The sequence below is a fragment of the Carcharhinus amblyrhynchos genome, chromosome 11 (genome assembly GCF_965287045.1).
Source record: "Carcharhinus amblyrhynchos chromosome 11, sCarAmb.v2.hapA, whole genome shotgun sequence".
Taxonomy (NCBI): domain Eukaryota; kingdom Metazoa; phylum Chordata; class Chondrichthyes; order Carcharhiniformes; family Carcharhinidae; genus Carcharhinus; species Carcharhinus amblyrhynchos.
This window is the reverse complement of record NC_137334.1, coordinates 28,235,300-28,252,272: the sequence shown is the minus strand read 5'-3', so window position 1 is coordinate 28,252,272 and position 16,973 is coordinate 28,235,300. Positions and strand designations below refer to the sequence as shown.

Sequence of the window (16,973 nt, the reverse complement as noted above, 5' to 3'; positions counted from 1 at the left end):
GGAGGAGGAGAGAAGAGATTGTCTGGGCCCTCTATCTCCCAACAAGTATCATGTTGGCCTGAAGAGTCAGGGGTCGGGCTAAAAACAGATTTTCACTTGGCACCAAACCTGTCACAATGCTCCCAGAACAGCCCGCCAACCTCGACTGGGTTACCAACTGCAAATCAAGCACTTTAAATATAATTAGCAGGCTTGAAGCCAGATTCAAATGCCTCCTGCTATTCACCCACCTCCCCAGAGGGAACTACAGTGGATGGGTTTTGGTACAGGTTATCACAAGGAGGACCTGACATATTGGATCCCAACAGTCGAAGAAGCACCACCAACCCCTCAGCAATGAGGTGCACCCTCCCACACCAACCCCCACCCCCCCACCAAACACCACATAGGCATAAGGTTTATCCAACCTGACCGCACCGCACCGCCCCCCCCCCCCCCCCCAGCTTCCGGACCCCTTTCCCCTCAGAACCCCCACTCTCTTGCCCTCCCTTTCAGCCTCCATTTAGGCCACATGCCTTGGCAGTGCCAACAGTTAACTGCCCCCTGGCATTTTGACACTCTGGCCTGATGTTTTGGGCTCTGAGGAGGCTTAAGGAGGTAGATCCATGTGGCCATTTGCCCCCCCGCTACTGCCAGGCTGCAGGGGAAGAATCTCTCAAGGGTCCTGGGGGTGGGCTGGGCTCGGGCTGGGTGTAAGGGATTGGCCTCGCCACTTTCCACTTGCAGTTTCAGGAGACTTATTTCTTTTGGGATGTTAATTGTTTAATCAAGGTTAAGATGATACAGATGGAGGGCACTGATTGATTAAATGACTTAACTATTTACAAAGAGAAGCTTGTGGTACCAAGGGGCTAGATTCATGATCCCATCTCTGTGGGTGTATGGGGTCGAATCTCCCACTGCCAAAGTTTCAGTTGATTGGCATTTGGCAATTCAATACATTCAGCAGGCAATTGAAAGGTTCTGTCCAGCCTGACCATCTGTCCCTCGTCCATGGCTACATTTGCTCCCAGGTGTCCCTGGAAAGGTTTCGCTGTATCCACTGAGACATTCTGTGACCAGTGGTCTCCATGGGGACCGGAGTGCTTCATCAGCCCTGGGAGCAAACTTTTAATTAGATAAGATTCATTTACAGTTTTGACTTTTGCTACCATGCCCCTTTCAGGGGCTGTCACTTTGTTTAATTTTGGACTTAAAAGAGTGTAAAGAAATAGGTGTTAGGATTGAGTAACATAGTGATTATGTTACCGGACTAGTAACCCGGAGACCTGGATTCATGATTCTGAGTTCAGATCAACGATATCAGCTGGGAAATTTAAGTTCCCTGGAATGTTATTTCAATCTGATAAGTTTTTTTCATGATTTTTGTTACAATAACGTGAAAGTGCCCCTACTGGGAGCAGTGGTTACATGAGTTTACCTTGAATCGTTTAGACTATTAAGAAGTACAGTACAACAAATAACCACTGGGATGTGCAATTGCTCTAATGGAACACCTCATGCTGTTTGGTGATTTTTCACAAATACATCCAATTGCTTTTTTGAAAATTTTCATACATATTGACTGAATTCTCCACTTCAATAATTGTTATTCCACTTTCAGTATATGAATTATAGTATACCTGAAACAGGCTGACAATTCCAACAGAACGTCCACAATTAGGCTATACTTTTTAAAAATCATAAAATCCTACAGTGCAGAAGGAGGCCATTCAGCCCATCAAGTCTGCACCAACCACAATCCCACCCAGGCCCTATCCCCACAATGCTCTGCATTTACCCTAGCTAGTCCCCCTGACACTAAGAGGCAATTTAGCACGGCCAATACTTCTGACCCGCACATCTTTGGACTGTGGGTGGAAACCGGAGCACCTAAGGGAACCCTACGTAATTGTTTGTGGGATCTGAGTGTTGTTGCCTGGGCCAGTATTTATTGTCTTTGAACTGAGTGGCTTGTTAAGCCATTTCAGAGCACATAAAAGTCATCTACATTGCTATGGGTCTGGAGTTACATGTAAGCCACACCAAGTAAGGACAGCAGATTTCCTTCCCTGAAGCACATTTGTGAAGCAGATGAGATTTTACAACAATTTACAATGGTTTAATATTCATCATTAGACTTAAGATTTATTAAAATTCAATTCAGGTTTTACCCTCTGCTGAGGTGAGATTCAACCTAGCTCCCCAGAGCATTTTCCTGTGTCTCTGGATTATTAATCCAATAACAGTATCACTACCCCACTACTTCCCCTCCCTTTAAGGAGGGCACTATCTTTTTGCACAAATCCTGCTGTTACATCTCATGATCTCAAGGAAGTCCTGACCGCTGTTTATCAGGATGTTTAAATGTTTAATAGGCAGATTTACACTGTCCAAGCAAATCTGAGAATCTAACACTGACCTTAACATGGGTTTGATGCCCTGTACTTGCCCAGAAATTTACCCCGTGATACTCCTTCTGTTAATCACAAGTGCAGGGCTTAGGTTGACAGATCAACAGTGGGAGAGGCATCGAGAAGACCTAAAAAAATTATAATTAACATCCATTCACCTCCCTTACTCACTCACGTAACCATGAACACACAACCAACCACCCACTCCCAATGACCAACCTATCCACCCACCTACAACGCCAACACCCACAACCCTCCACCCAGCCCCCCACACTCAATAAGCTCACCACCACCCACCCATACCCTATTGCACTCACTTCCTCCCACACAACCACATCCAAACCCATCATCCTCCTCCACTCACCCCCATAATCCACATCCAATTCATAAACATCTTGACCTTAGAAGTCCCAATTGTAAAATTTGAAATAATAGCATGAACCCATTTATCTCAATGTGAACAGCCAGTGCAATTCAAAAGAAAACTTTCCAAACATCAACGCCTTATTAAAAAATTCTGCAATAAACACGACGAGAGCCCATTTATCACCATACAAACTCAAAACATAGAAAAATTAGAAACTTACTTATAAGCAGCAGCAATCAAAAGTCTTCTAAAGATTAGAAATGTTAAGAGAAACTCTTAAGAACCTTAAGAAAAATTCACAATAACATTGAAAAATTGGTGAGCCTTAAAGGGAATGTTTGTTTAACTTCATTCAATGGTGATGGGCATCATTGGCCAGGCCAGCTGTTATTGCCCATTTCTCAATCCCCTTTAGAAGGTGGTGGTGGCCTGCCTTCTTGAACTACTGCAGTTTGAGATGTGGGTACACCTACAGTGTTATTCGGAAATTCTAGGATTTTGACCCAGTGACAGTGAAGAAGCAATGATACATTTCAAAGCAGGATGGTGAGTGGCTTGGTGGGGAACCTCAGGTGGTGGTATTCCCATGCTGCCCTTATACTTCGAGGTGGCAGTGGTTGAGAGTTTGGAGAGTGGTTTAAGGTGCCTTGCTGAGTTCCTGCAGTGCAACTTGTTGATGGTACATATTGCTGCCACTGTGCATCAATAGTGGAGAGAATGAACGTTTGTGGAAGGAGTTCGTAGCAAGCAAGCTGCTTTGTCCTGGGGATCAAGCTTCTTGAGTGTTGTTGGCACTGCACTCATTCAGGAAAATGGGCAGTACTCCATTACACTCCTGACTTGTGCCTTGTTGATGGTGGGCCAGATTTGAGGACTAAGGAGGTGAGTTATTTGCCACAGGATTCCTAGCCTCTAACCTGCTCTTATAGCCACAGTGTTTATGTGGATAATCGAGTTCAGTTTCTGGTCAATGGTAACTCCCAGGATATTGATAGTGAGGATTCAGTGATGGTATTATTGAATGTCAGGAGGCGATGGTTAGATTCTCTCTTGTTGGAGATGGTCATTGCCTGGTACTTACGTGGCATGAATGTTACCTGCCACTTCTCAACCCAAGCCTGGATATTGTCCAGATATTGCTGCATCGGACATGACTGCTTCAGTATGAGGAGTTGCAAATGGTTAGGAATACAGTGCAATCAAAGTTGGACATAAGGTCATTGATGAAACAGCTGAAAATAGTTCAGCTTAGGACATCACTCTGTGCAACTCCTGCAGTGATGTCGTGGAACTGAGATGATTGATCTCTAAACAATCACAACCATATTCCTTTGTGCTTGGTATGAATCCAACCAACAGATTCCCATTGACCTCAGTTTTGCTAAGGCTCCTTGATGCTATATTTGGTCAAGTGCTGCCTTATTGTCAAGAACAATCACTCTCACCTCCTCTGGAGTTATGCTCTTTTGTCCATATTTGAACAAAGGCTGTAATGGGATTAGGAGCTGAGTGGCTCTGGTGGAACACAAATTGAGCATTGGTGAGAACAGTATTGCTAAACAAATGCCACTTGATAGCACTTCACTGGTGACCAAGTGTAGACAGAGGGGGTGGTAATTGGTTGGATTTGTCCTGTTTCTTGTCCACAGGACATACTAAGCAATCTTGCATATTGCTGAGTGGATGCAGTGTAATATCTGTCCTGGTACAGCAAGACTAGGGGCGTGACACGTTCTGGAGCACAAGTCTTCAGTACCAATATTGTCAGAGCCCATAGCCTTGCAATATCCAGCACGTTCAGCTGCTTCTTGGCATCACTTGGAATGAATCAAATTGGCTGAAGACTGACAAAGAACAAAGAAAATTACAGCACAGAAGCAGGCCCTTCGGCACTCCAAGCCTGCATCGACCATGCTGCCCGACTTAACTAAAACCCTCTACCCTTCCGGGGACCATATCTCTCTATTCTCATCCTATTCATGTACTTGTCAAGATGCCCTTTAAAAGTCACTACCGTATCCACTTCCACTACCTCCCCCGGCAACAAGTTCCAGGCACCCACTACTCTCTGCGTAAAAAATCTGCCTCGTACATCTCCTTTACACCTTCCCCATCACAAATTAAATCTATGCCCCCTAGTAATTCATTCTTGTACCCTGGGAAAAGCTTCTGACTATCCATGTTTCTCATAATCTTGTAGACTTCTATCAGGTCTCCCCTCAACCTCCATCACTCCAATGAGAACAAACCAAGTTTCTCCAACCTCTCCTCATCTGTTATGCTGTGGTCCTCCAGAGGAGGTCAAGATGGATCAGCACTTCTGGCTGAAGATTGTATCAAATGCTTCAACTTAATAAGAACATAAGAACATAAGAAATAGGAGCAGGAGTAGGCCCATCTAGCCCTTCGAGCCTGCCCCGCCATTCAATAAGATCATGGCTGATCTGTCATGGCTCAGTTCCACATTCCCGCCCTCTCCCCATAACCCTTAAGCCCCTCGCTTATCAAAAACCCATCAACCCGCGTCTTAAAAATATTTAGCGAGGCAGCCTCCACCACTTCAACGGGCAGAGAATTCCAGAGATTCACCACCCTTTGAGTGAAGAAGTTCCTCCTCAACTCCGTTCTAAACCGCTCCCCCCCTTTATCTTGAGGCTGTGTCCCCTAGTCCTACTGTCCTTTCTAAGCGGGAAGAGTCTCTCCATCTCTATCCTATCCATCCCATTCATCATCTTATACGTCTTAATGAGATCTCCCCTCATTCTTCTAAACTGTAACGAGTACAAGCCTAGTTTATTCAGCCTCTCCTCATAGCTCAACCCCCTCAACTCCGGTATCAGCCTAGTAAACCTCCTCTGCACTGCCTCCAAGGCCAAAATATCCTTGCGTAAGTGCAGCGCCCAAAACTGCACACAGTACTCCAGCTGCGGCCTCACCAATGCCCTATACAGCTGCAGCAAGACCTCCCTACTTTTATATTCAATTCCCCTCGCTACACAGGCCAGCATCCCATTCGCCTTCCTGACCACCTGCTGCACTTGCAGGCTGGGTTTTTGCAACTCATGCACAAGGACCCCGAGGTCCCTCTGCACCGTCGCCTGCCGCAGTTTTTCGCCCCGTAAGTAATAGTCCTTCCTACCATTATTCCTACCAAAGTGGACCACCTCGCACTTGCCAACATTAAATTCCATTTGCCAGTTCCTGGCCCATTCGCCCAGCTTATCTAGATCCTTCTGCAGACTCTCCACACCCTCCTCTTATAGCGAGTTATTTAATTGTCCACTACCATTCTTAGTTGAAGATGGGAGAATCGAGTATGAGAGAAAATACTGTGGAATCGCTTAGCTCTATCACTTCCTGCTTTACATGCAAGTAGTCCTGAGTTGCAACTTCACCAGGCTGACATCTCACTTACAGGTATGCCTGGTGCTGCCCTCCTGCACTCTTCATTGAACCAGATTGATGGTAACAATAGAGTAGAAGATATGTTGGGCAATTAGGTTATAGATTGTGGTCAAGTACAATTCTGCTGCTGCTGATGACATACGTCATGATTGGCCTGTCTTGAGCTGCGAGATCTGTTCGAAGTCTATGCCATTTAGCGCGATGGAGGGTATCTTCAATGTGAAGACAGGACTTTGTCTCCACAAGAACTTTGTGGTAGTCATTCTTCCCAATACTGTCATGGGCAGATGCATCTGTGGCAGCTAGGATGGTGAGGATGAGGTCAAGTATATTTTTCCCTCTTTTTTGTTCCCTCACCAACTGTAGCAGACCCAGTCTAGCAGCTGTGTCCTTTAAGACTTGACCAACTTGGTCAGTAGTGGTGATATTGAGCCACTCTTGACGACGGACACTGAGTATGTTCTGCATCCTTGCCACCCTCAGTGTTTCCTCCAAATGATGTTCAACATAAAGCAGTACTGATTCATCAGCTGTATATGGTAATCACAAGATTTCTTTGCCCATGTTTGACCTGATTTCATGAGTTCAGAGTTGATGTTGAGGACTCGCAGGATAACACCTCTCTGGCTGTATTCCACTGTGCCGCCACCTCTGCTGGCTCTGATGAGCAGGTGGGGCAAGACATATCCAGGGATGGTGATGGTGCTGTGTCCAGTTCGTTGTCTATAAGGTATGATTCCATGAGCATGACTATATCAGAGTTTTGCTGGACTAGTCTGTGAGATAGCACACACAATTTTGGCACAAGCCTCCAGAGGACTTTGCAGAGTGGACTGGGTTGAGTTTCCAGTGTCTAGGTCGATGCCAGGTGGTTTCATTCTTTTGAAACCTTTTAGCAGTTTGATATAACTGAGTGGTCATTTCAGAGGGTATTTTAAAAGTCAAAGACATTGCTGTGGGTCTGGGGTAGCAGGCTAGATCAGGTAAGGACAGCAGATTTCCTTCCATTAGTGAACCAGATGGGTTTTTATGACAATTGAAAATGGTTTCATGGTCATCATTAGGCTTTGAATTCCAGATTATTAAATTCAAATACAAACCCAGTTCCCCAGAGCATTACCACAGGTCTGTGGATTACTTGTCCAATGACAATATCACTACACCAGTGGCTGCCCAAAGTTATTTGAGTTAGTGACATCAAAGAGGGGTGTGGGCTTGCCTTCTCCTTGCTGGTCCTCCTCATATACCTCTGAGATTGTAGCTCAATCCTGCTGCCAGGATAGGGCCTCTTGGCTGCAGTGGCAAAAAAAGTCAGTGGGCACTTTCAATCACAGCAACTGGGAGATCTACACCAATGTAAGAACACAAACATAGATGTTGGAAAGTTTGGGAGAGGAAACAAAGGGATGGGCAATCAAAGTTGGAAACTTCCCAGCTCAGTGGTCTAATCTCAGGAGTCAGTGCCTGCTAAAGCAGGATTTTAATTCCGGTGAAGACAGGTGATCACTGAAGTTGAGCTCACTGCCTCCAGAAAGAGTTTGGAGGCAGCCAAAGGGCTTCCACATGCCAAGGTGGATGGTTAAAAGGCCCACCTGTGCTCTGGCTGCAGTTGTTTCAAAGAAACTAAGGATACCTGGGCTCTCAGCAAAGATTCATTATACATTCTCAGCTTTGAGCCCAAATGTCCATTAGTCTACTGGAACGGCTGTACCCAAGAGAAAACATTACTTAATTGACAGCTCTTTTACTGGTATCAATTCTGTCAACCCATGTTTATTGAAACAAAGTAAAGATATGTTAAATGCTTATAGTTTCTGTTATAGGTACTTTGAAGGTCTAGATGATTGACACTTCTCTAGGGCTGTGGTTAAAAACACTTTCTTTAACAAAGTAGGAGGTTATGAATGACTGACTTTTTGAAGCTTTCATACATATGTTATTGTTACTATAGCGTACATCTGTTATATACAGAGCGTATGGGTATGAAAGTGCGTAGGCTAACATGGAGGATATGTGACTTTAAGCCTATTGAGAATGGGTAGAGAAGCATAGATTGACACAGTGGGTATGAGGGGCTATGGAGAGTATGAGGTGCCATGCCATGGTGCAGGATAGGTTGGCATGAGAGCATGGGTAAGACCCTTTCAACTTATCTTTCAGAAGTGGCCCTCATCCAGATTGTGGTGAATGACACTTCAATGAACCATTGGCCCTCAAAAAGCTGGTTCTACACCATGCAGATTGTGGAGGACTAAGATATAGCCTCATTATGGAAGCAACCTGGTCAGGAGAGCAGGGTTCAGGCTTGTGACTTGCACCAGCTCGCAACTTAATCCTGTGGTGGCAAACTGGGGGGGCACTGAGTATGGGGCCGGGAATCCCGGCATCAGGTCCTGGCCAACATTTCCAAAGGTCTGTGTAGTTTTTCTGACTCCGCAAAAATCCAGCTCAAGTATAGAATTGGGTAGTGTTGTTATGTTACCAGCCTAGTAAGCACAACATCTGGACTGATAACCCAGAGAATATATGAGTTCAAATTCCACCATAACAGTTTGAGAATTGGAATTCAATTATAAGGTCTGTAATGGAAGACTGTTTTCGGTAAAAGCCATCATGAAGTCATCATGAAGATTTAACTTCTCAAGCCCCTCTCCATTACTAATCCCTTGATTCTGGCAACAAACTAACAAATTTACATTACATACTCTCCATTACTTCTATAATTTCCTTACAATGGAGTGCTTAAAACATCAGTCTCTCTACGATCTGTCATGATTATTTCTAGACTGGGGAAAAAAGGCATCAGCATGTAGGCAAAACAAGAATGAGAGAAGGGAACAAGACAAAGTGAAAGGAAACCTATAAAATAGATGAAGATACAGATTGTTATCAGAATAAAAGTAAATGAACAGAATGATTCTGTATGATTTAAAATTTTCTCATGTTTCTTTCTAATTTCCTAGATGACCGACAAGGAGGTACAACAGCACTCCCACATCTACAATAAGTCATCAGATTTAGCAATTTCAATTGACAATGCAGCATTGGCATCATCTTCAGGTATAATAACATAAAATATTTTTCAAACATACCTTTGAAAAAGAGATAATGAAAGTAAGATTAGAGCTGACAGGCAAGCTCTTTGTGAAGTTCAATAATACATTACCCTATCGCATGTCTCTCCAATAGACGCTGTACTGGTATGGTTAGTTTGCCTAGGAAGCGCTTTATGATAGGACGACTCTTGGCAAACTTGTCTTTAACATCAATTTCAAGTACATCTGTGAGAAGGGCTACAAAAGTATATTTCTGTAAAATAGAAAAAACGCATCACATTAATCCCATTTAGCTGTCCTGGTAATGCCTGGTTTTGTCACTGCGTATTTCCTTCGGGAACTATCTGCTGTGTGTCAATAATAGCAGCAATTTTACCTCTCCTTGCCAAATAGGGTTTGTTGTGTTTGCCACTATTGTCGACCTCTTCTCTTGTCCATGATGAGCAAAAGTGGGGAAAGAGCTCTTCTTCCCAGGGTGAATAGACATCTTTAAATATGGATCTGGATTGAAAAACATTCCCTTCTTGAGCCCTACAGCTCTGACATCTGTTTGGAAAAAATATGGTCAGCAAGTTACATTTCATAGTTACAATATTAGATTCTGAGTCTCTGTCTCACAATACTGGACACTGTGGAATGTGCCAGTCCCTTGGGACAATATAAAGTGATGTAATAGCAGCAGTGTTTTATCAGATGCTTTCTGTTTATAAACCTACACTTTGCACAATGTGCAAAATAATTTTTTTTTTGAAAAACTTCAAACATGACTTGTTGTGACTTAAAGTTAAGAAGGGTTTATTACCAACTATATATGTACAAGCAATTGTCTGACAGAACTACAAGACACAATTACCCCGGCTCTAACAAGTTCTTCCACAAGTCAGGACTCGCGCCCTTGCACCTAATTGACTCGGTATCCTGCGCTGTCTCTCTGTGGGTCCATGTGGCCTTCAGGGATTGCTCCCTTAAAAGTGGTCATGCTACCACACTCCTTCTACCCTTACCCCACCCCCCGTCTCCAACTTCGAGCCCCTCTTCAGTACTTGTTATCCCTCAGTTTCGGATAATGCTGAGTGCCCCTGCTCCACACTCAAACAGGAATCCCTGCATCAGCAACTGATGATGTGGAGATGCCAGCGTTGGACTAGGGTAAACACAGTAAGAAATCTCACACACCAGGTTAAAGTCCAACAGGTTTATTTGGTAGCAAAAGCCACTAGCTTTCAGAACTCTGCCCCTTCATCTGGTGAGTGGGGAGTTCTGAAAACAAATAGGGCATATAAAAGATACACACTCAGTTTACAGAATACTAATTAGAATGCAAGTCTTTACAGCTAATCAAGTCTTAGAGGTGCAGATAATGTGAGTGGAGATAGCATTAAGCATAGGTTAAAGAAATGTGTATTGTCAGCATTCCTAAACAATGGCATCATTTTTAGGGAATAGTTTGCTCCCTGCACAACGGAACAGTAGCACAGGTTATTTAAGAAGAGCTGGGCTTCCAATATGCAGGGATCCCAGCTATAGTGAGCTTGGCTCCCCCTGGTTATGATGCACGCAGGTATCTGCACAAAGCAGACCAGCAACTCTTTAAGCCAGGATACAAAATTGGCTTCATATTTCAATCATCTCCAATTTTAATCTGGAAATATCAGGTTTCATCCAACCAATTCAAATATACAAACTACCCACGTCAAATGCTTTAAAAGAAACAAAACATTGTAGGGAAATGCAATTTTGGAATATTTTGAGCCACAGAGTGATGGGACATGTCTTGTGATCTCTGTAATACTGATCTTGGTCTGCACAGGCAGTGAATAAAATTTACAATATCCCACAGGACAGAAAATTTACTTTGACATATTCTGCCAGTTTCCCTTGCATACCATACAGCGTCGTAACCTTTTGCCTGTTCCACCTGTTGCTTCTTCCACACATGCATGGTCAGAGAAGGGTGACCAGAAAGTAATTTGATAAAGAGGTAAATGCAAATACACTGATTTTTATTTTACAGTGGAAACTTTTAAATACTTGAACTACTAATAATGCATATACAGTACATGTGCATTTACACTGCACGTTGTTGAATGCCCGACTTCTGTCAATGACAGAATGGTGACTTACGTCAATTTTATAAGCATCTAACATATTGATTTTAAAATGTATCTCACAAACCCCTGCCCATGTGAACACATAATGAAATTATGTTCAAAGAGTGATTTAAAAATGAATTAAAAGGTTTAAAATACATGATAGTAAGATCCAAATTATCTTTATAATCAAACAGTGTGTTGGACATGGAATGAAGATGCATCTTACCTGATAATGTGAATCTGACAAGTTTTCGACTGTTCTGACCATCTGATCCACCTTCCCCTAATTCATCTGCTCCAGCCTGTAAAACAAATTATAAAGTTTTGGCTTGAGCTGGCTAGTAAATGGGTCCATGACAGCAGTTTCTTATTTTAATATGAATGAAAACCAATCGCAAATTATCTCACTTTTCCTAATAGCCAATGTTGCCAGTTGTTATAAAAACCTAAAAATTGACTATTATTTTGATTCAGGCTGATTTCTGCCCCCATTTAAAATACTTTGAAATGCCATAAAAGTAAGTTTGCATTGCAGAATTGCTTTTCAAAGTAATTTACCTTAAAGGGGAAATCCAAAATATTGGCTGCTACAAAATCATGATGAACATATGTTCACTCTGACTGCTAGTCATTACTCTAAGTAGCGAGGAACTTCTCTTGCGAATATTCATATACAGGAGAATGAGCTGCTTTATGAAAACAGTAAATTTCTATCAGATGGATAATCAATATTCTTGCTCTCAGCCAACTAACAAATATAAAATGCATTTCCCACACACTGAAACAAATGAGTTTCACTATTATGAAATTTCTCACAAGAAATAGACTTTAAATAATTTTCAGAAAGAAAATCTGTTAATATTATGACTTGATTTTTTTTAAACAAGGTGAAGAGTTTACTATAAAGTCACAGGAGACAAGCTTTTCATGGAAAAGAATAGGAGTCATTGAGTGCTCTAACTCGATGGATGGTGTGGTTCAACACCAAGCAGGAGGAGATTTCTCCTGCCCAATGTAATAGTTAACCGAAAGATCTGTCAGAAGAAAGGAATTTCAATCATGCATTGAATTTTGAAGCCACTGTCATTTGTTCAGTTTCTAAGGCTGTTTAGAAGAATTCAATTTTATTGTGCTGAGCTGTAAATTGAGGGGTGCAAAATATATATAGCCATGGTTCCAAACCCAAAGTCCAGTCCATCTGTGCAATAGATAAACCAAAAAAACTGCCATGGAGCATAGATCATTTTTGACTGGCGCATTAGGGAGAAAAAACAAATTCAAACATACTTTTAATGCCACTAATCAGATCTAATGCAGATCAATACCACAGGTATGACATAAAAATATTCAACCAACAAATAACCAGCACTTGTGGTGAAGACAAAACCATGGTATGTCCTGATTCTAACCAGCAGTTCTAACAGAATTTTGTTGTTCCCTTTCCTCACTAATGCAACTAAATTTATGAATATGCTTTGCTTCCTCATCTCATCTTTCTGACCAGGACACTGTGGACCAAGCTTTTTTCCCCCAGGAACTTTGCAATGCCATCCTTCATCAACCACCAAGAATGGCCTGAATGGAAGAAGCTGTACAAGTCTTCAGTCAGATGAAGAGAGGCAGGAGGAAATTCATGAGGAGCATGACCATCACTATGGGCCAGTTAGACTGAATTTTTTGCTATCAATTCCATGCAATTATACGTAAAATATACATTTTTAAACAAAAACTAGCAAGAGCTGCTTTTGGAGAAATTCAGGTATATTTAGTTATCTATGAGTTAGTTCAAAATTACTGAACTGGTATACTTTACTAATGTAATTTAATCTGTACCTCACTCTTATTAATCAGAAGCCTGTTGGAACAATAAAGTAAAACTTTGGGCTCTGGGCCAGCTGATCTCAAAGGTTAATCTTACACAGCAAAAAATTAACATGTTTCCACAGTATTAGAAAATGAAAGGTATTGACAATTCAAAATCCTACAAAACCAGGTGTCTCAAGATACATCTACTTGCCAGGAAAAAAAAATTCTGTATATTTTGCATGCAGGTCATGAAAGTTTAAGAGACAAAAATCTATACACACAAGAAAGTTTGTATAAAGGAAATTACATGTTTAATATTTCAAAGCTGTCTTCCTGTGTTGTTGGCATTCAATACGATCACACCCTGTTGTCAGCATTGCTCTGTACTAAAAGGTTGTGTTCACATTTCCTGTTTATAACATTACTTAATATCCACCTTTTCCAAGAAATTAATCAAAAAATGTTCCACAGTCTTCAGTCCATGACTATTCTATATCGTTCACTTGATTCTATTCACTTTGATTAGGTAGAGAATTAAAAGATGATATTGTGCAAATTTTTAACCATGGCATGCTATTCCCAACAGCAGAACCCAAAGTCTGTGTCACTTTCACTCTCTTGCCTTTTCCCATTTCTAATGTGATTATAATTACAATTTAAACTGCCAGCAGGGTGTACAGTGGATGCGCACGATCACACAGCAGGGGATGCTTTTCAATGGTGAAACTCATTGTCAGCTGACAATGCTATAACTACGGGTGGGCTATTGTTACTTATTGAAACCAGTTTAGTCAGAAGGCTCAATGTAGTGGTACATCTCATGGTTACAGAGCAATTAAAGACATAATTTCTTGTGGAAGAAATTAATATTTTTGATTTCATTCTTTATCGAATGTTCATGTTAGTGTCCAATGTTGTGCTTGCCGCTCTATGGAACGCAGCTGAACTTGAGGACTCACCTGGCCTTCATTTCTATATTTATCAAAGAACATTGTTCAACACCACTCTCTGTGGGGATAATGGAAATGTAGATGAACACAAAATAACTCTGTCAACCAACACCCCAAAATGAACCCACACTTGGGCAGTATTGACACATCCTTTAAGGCCCTTCATTTTCTTGCTTTGATTGATTGTTTCCACCCCTACCATACACACACCGTTGCCTACTTGACTCATCCATGCTGCCGACCCCACTTCACACTGCACCCCCCTCCCAGCACTAATTCATCATTGCCAGTTCCAAGCCCACCTCCAAGCTGCCATTCTCCAGTTCCCCTCCTTTGTGCCGCAGAATTCAACAAGAAAAAAATGCTGACCTCAGACACAAAACCAAATGTTGCATGACATCTTTAAAATAAATGTGAACCATGTTTCATGAGGTTCTGGTGCACCACCAATTGTAAAGGTAGGATGTAATAACAAAAGGGTTTACTGTAGTGAGCATTCATGACATGTAAATACAAACATTGAACTGCTTCAGCCACAGCTTTTAAACAGGAACTGGATAAAGATGGGAGGAGAAGAGGTACAGCTATAAAATGAAGGCAAACAGACAGCATGTAGATGAGAAATAGAAAGGGGCCACAGGTAGATCCTTAAGCAGACACTAGAGGTAACAGTATAGGAATAGGAAAGCAAGCCATTGCAAGTGATCTGCCGGTTTTGATAGATAGATAGGAATAGAACCAGTTCAGTACTGCCTTATCTAGCTGGATGATATTAGATAGGTGTTGTGGAAGGTTGGTGTTGTCATTTGTGATTTTGATGAGGGCCTTGGTGTACTATGGCAGAGACAGAAACCTATTTGGAGGGATTCAGACATGGAGTTCCAATAATGACGAGAAGGGATTTGGGAGGTGGCAGCACATTCAAGATCTTGGTGATGGATGGTTAAACCAGATGGTCACCGAGTTTTTGTCTTTTGGATTTAACGACTGTGCTGAGGGAAGTCAGGTTGAGAGGAAGTTATAGATTTACTTCAGACTAGAGCCTCACAGTTGGAGGTGAAGGAATGGTTGAGCAAATCAATAAACCAAAGGTTTAGTTGTTTGGATTCTGAGTGCATTGGGGGATTGTCTTTTTAGATTGTTCAGATACAGAACGAGGTAGGATTGGATCAGTGGAGAGGGAGTGTGGGGGGTAAATGATACAAGGAAGTGATCAGAGATGGTCTGATCTAAAGTCAAGTTGAAGTATCTTTATTAGTCACACATAAGGCTTACCTTAACACTGTAATGAAATTACTGTGAAAATCCCCTAGTTGCCACACTCCGGTGCCTGGACAGGTCAATGCACCTAATTAGCATGTCATTCAGACTGTGGGAGAAAGCTGGAGTACCTGGAAGAAACCCATGCAAACACAGGAAGAATGTACAAATTCCACATGGACAGTGACCCAAGCCAGCACTTGAACCAGAGTCCATGGCACTGTGAGGTAGCAGTGCTACCCATTCTGTCACCATGCCGTCCCTGATCTGTAATTGATATCTTGGGACTAGCAAGACAACAAGGTAACAATAACTGGCTGTGAATATGGGTTGGGGAGTTTATATGCAGGGAGAGATTTAGGGAGGATCAGAGGCCAATGAACTCAGAGCAGAGAAAATATGATGAGTGGAGATTTTGAAAGCCTAGAGGAGATGGGAAGGGATAAACCATGGAGGGATTTGAAAACAAGATACAGATTTAAAAATTGGCATGCTATTGGACCAGGATTCATTGGAAGTCAACCGCTACACAGTGATGGGTGAATACGAGTTAAAATATTGGCAGACAAGTACTTATAACAATAGGTTTAATGTCAAACAGTCAGCCAGGAGAGCATTCAAATTATCAAATCTCTAAGAGGCAGTAAAGGCCTGGATGAGGGATTTTGCAGAAGGTGACTGAAACAGGACAGAAGAATCAGACAGGAAGTAGACAGGGATGATTTCAGTACTGGCATGGATGTGGTCAGAAGCACATGTTGAGGTAAAATTTAACAAAAACCCTGATTCAGCCTCTGACAGTTGACAGGAAGAAGGATACGAGTTGGTGGATAGGGGGTGAAGATGTCAAGCTGTCTCACAACTTTGAGATGGTGGAGGGGCCAAGAGGGGTGCTGGTGAGGTAGAAGTGGGAACTCTCTGCATGCTAGTGGAAACTGGTGTTCTCAGCTGATGCTGCCAAGGGGTACATTGCTGACCAAATTTACACATTAAAAACAGTATTTATCTTCCAAATTCTCCAACTTCTCTTCCTCTTTCAATCTCTGATCATTTTTTGACTTATTCATGGCGATTTACTTGACTTTGTACTGAAGTTCTGTAGAATAGTCATATTTGATGCAAAATGTTTGCTGTTAATGCCTCCACAGATGTTGCCAGACCAGCTGAGTAGTTCCAGCACGTTCTGTTTTTATTTCAGGTTTTCAGCATCTGCAGGATTTTGCTTTTAATATTAGCATGCAATAAATGTTCCACTTACCATTGCAGCTGGATTTTTTACTGTAATACATGGAGTAGTGGCCCGCAGTGCTCCAGTTACACCGTGATAGTACTTGAAGCAGATTTTAGTTTCAGCTGAGGAGCAAAGAGAAAAAGATGTAGGTGAATATTACAAGGTAACTGCAAAAAAAGTTAACAAAAAATATCATTTCTAGAATCTGTACTGCAAGTTTTGTTTATAGCGGTCAATATGTAATGCAATAAATTAAACAAAGTAACAAACTTAAAAGCATCCATGATTAAAACTGAAACACCATCAAATAACTGGTTGGAGCTACTTATCACTGCTGCTGTATATTGACAAGATCTAGTTTCTCTGTGTGCGACTTTCCTCACAGATATCTTGGTCAACTCTGGCCGATTGT

The 16,973-nt window shown here is 42.0% G+C and overlaps 1 protein-coding gene across 3 annotated transcripts in view; it reads right to left on the bottom strand.

Moving 5' to 3' along the window:
- The window catches only part of hecw2b (HECT, C2 and WW domain containing E3 ubiquitin protein ligase 2b), a 366,692-nt gene that overhangs the window by 160,790 nt on the left and 188,929 nt on the right, over positions 1 to 16,973 (bottom strand). For all 3 annotated transcript variants that reach the window (XM_080198794.1, XM_080198796.1, XM_080198795.1), the window contains 4 exons: positions 16,589 to 16,683; positions 11,541 to 11,616; positions 9,598 to 9,767; positions 9,332 to 9,474 (listed from right to left, as the gene is read on the bottom strand). In XM_080198794.1, coding sequence (XP_080054920.1) covers positions 9,332 to 9,474; positions 9,598 to 9,767; positions 11,541 to 11,616; positions 16,589 to 16,683 — 484 coding nt within the window. The remainder of the gene's footprint in view (positions 1 to 9,331; positions 9,475 to 9,597; positions 9,768 to 11,540; positions 11,617 to 16,588; positions 16,684 to 16,973) is intronic.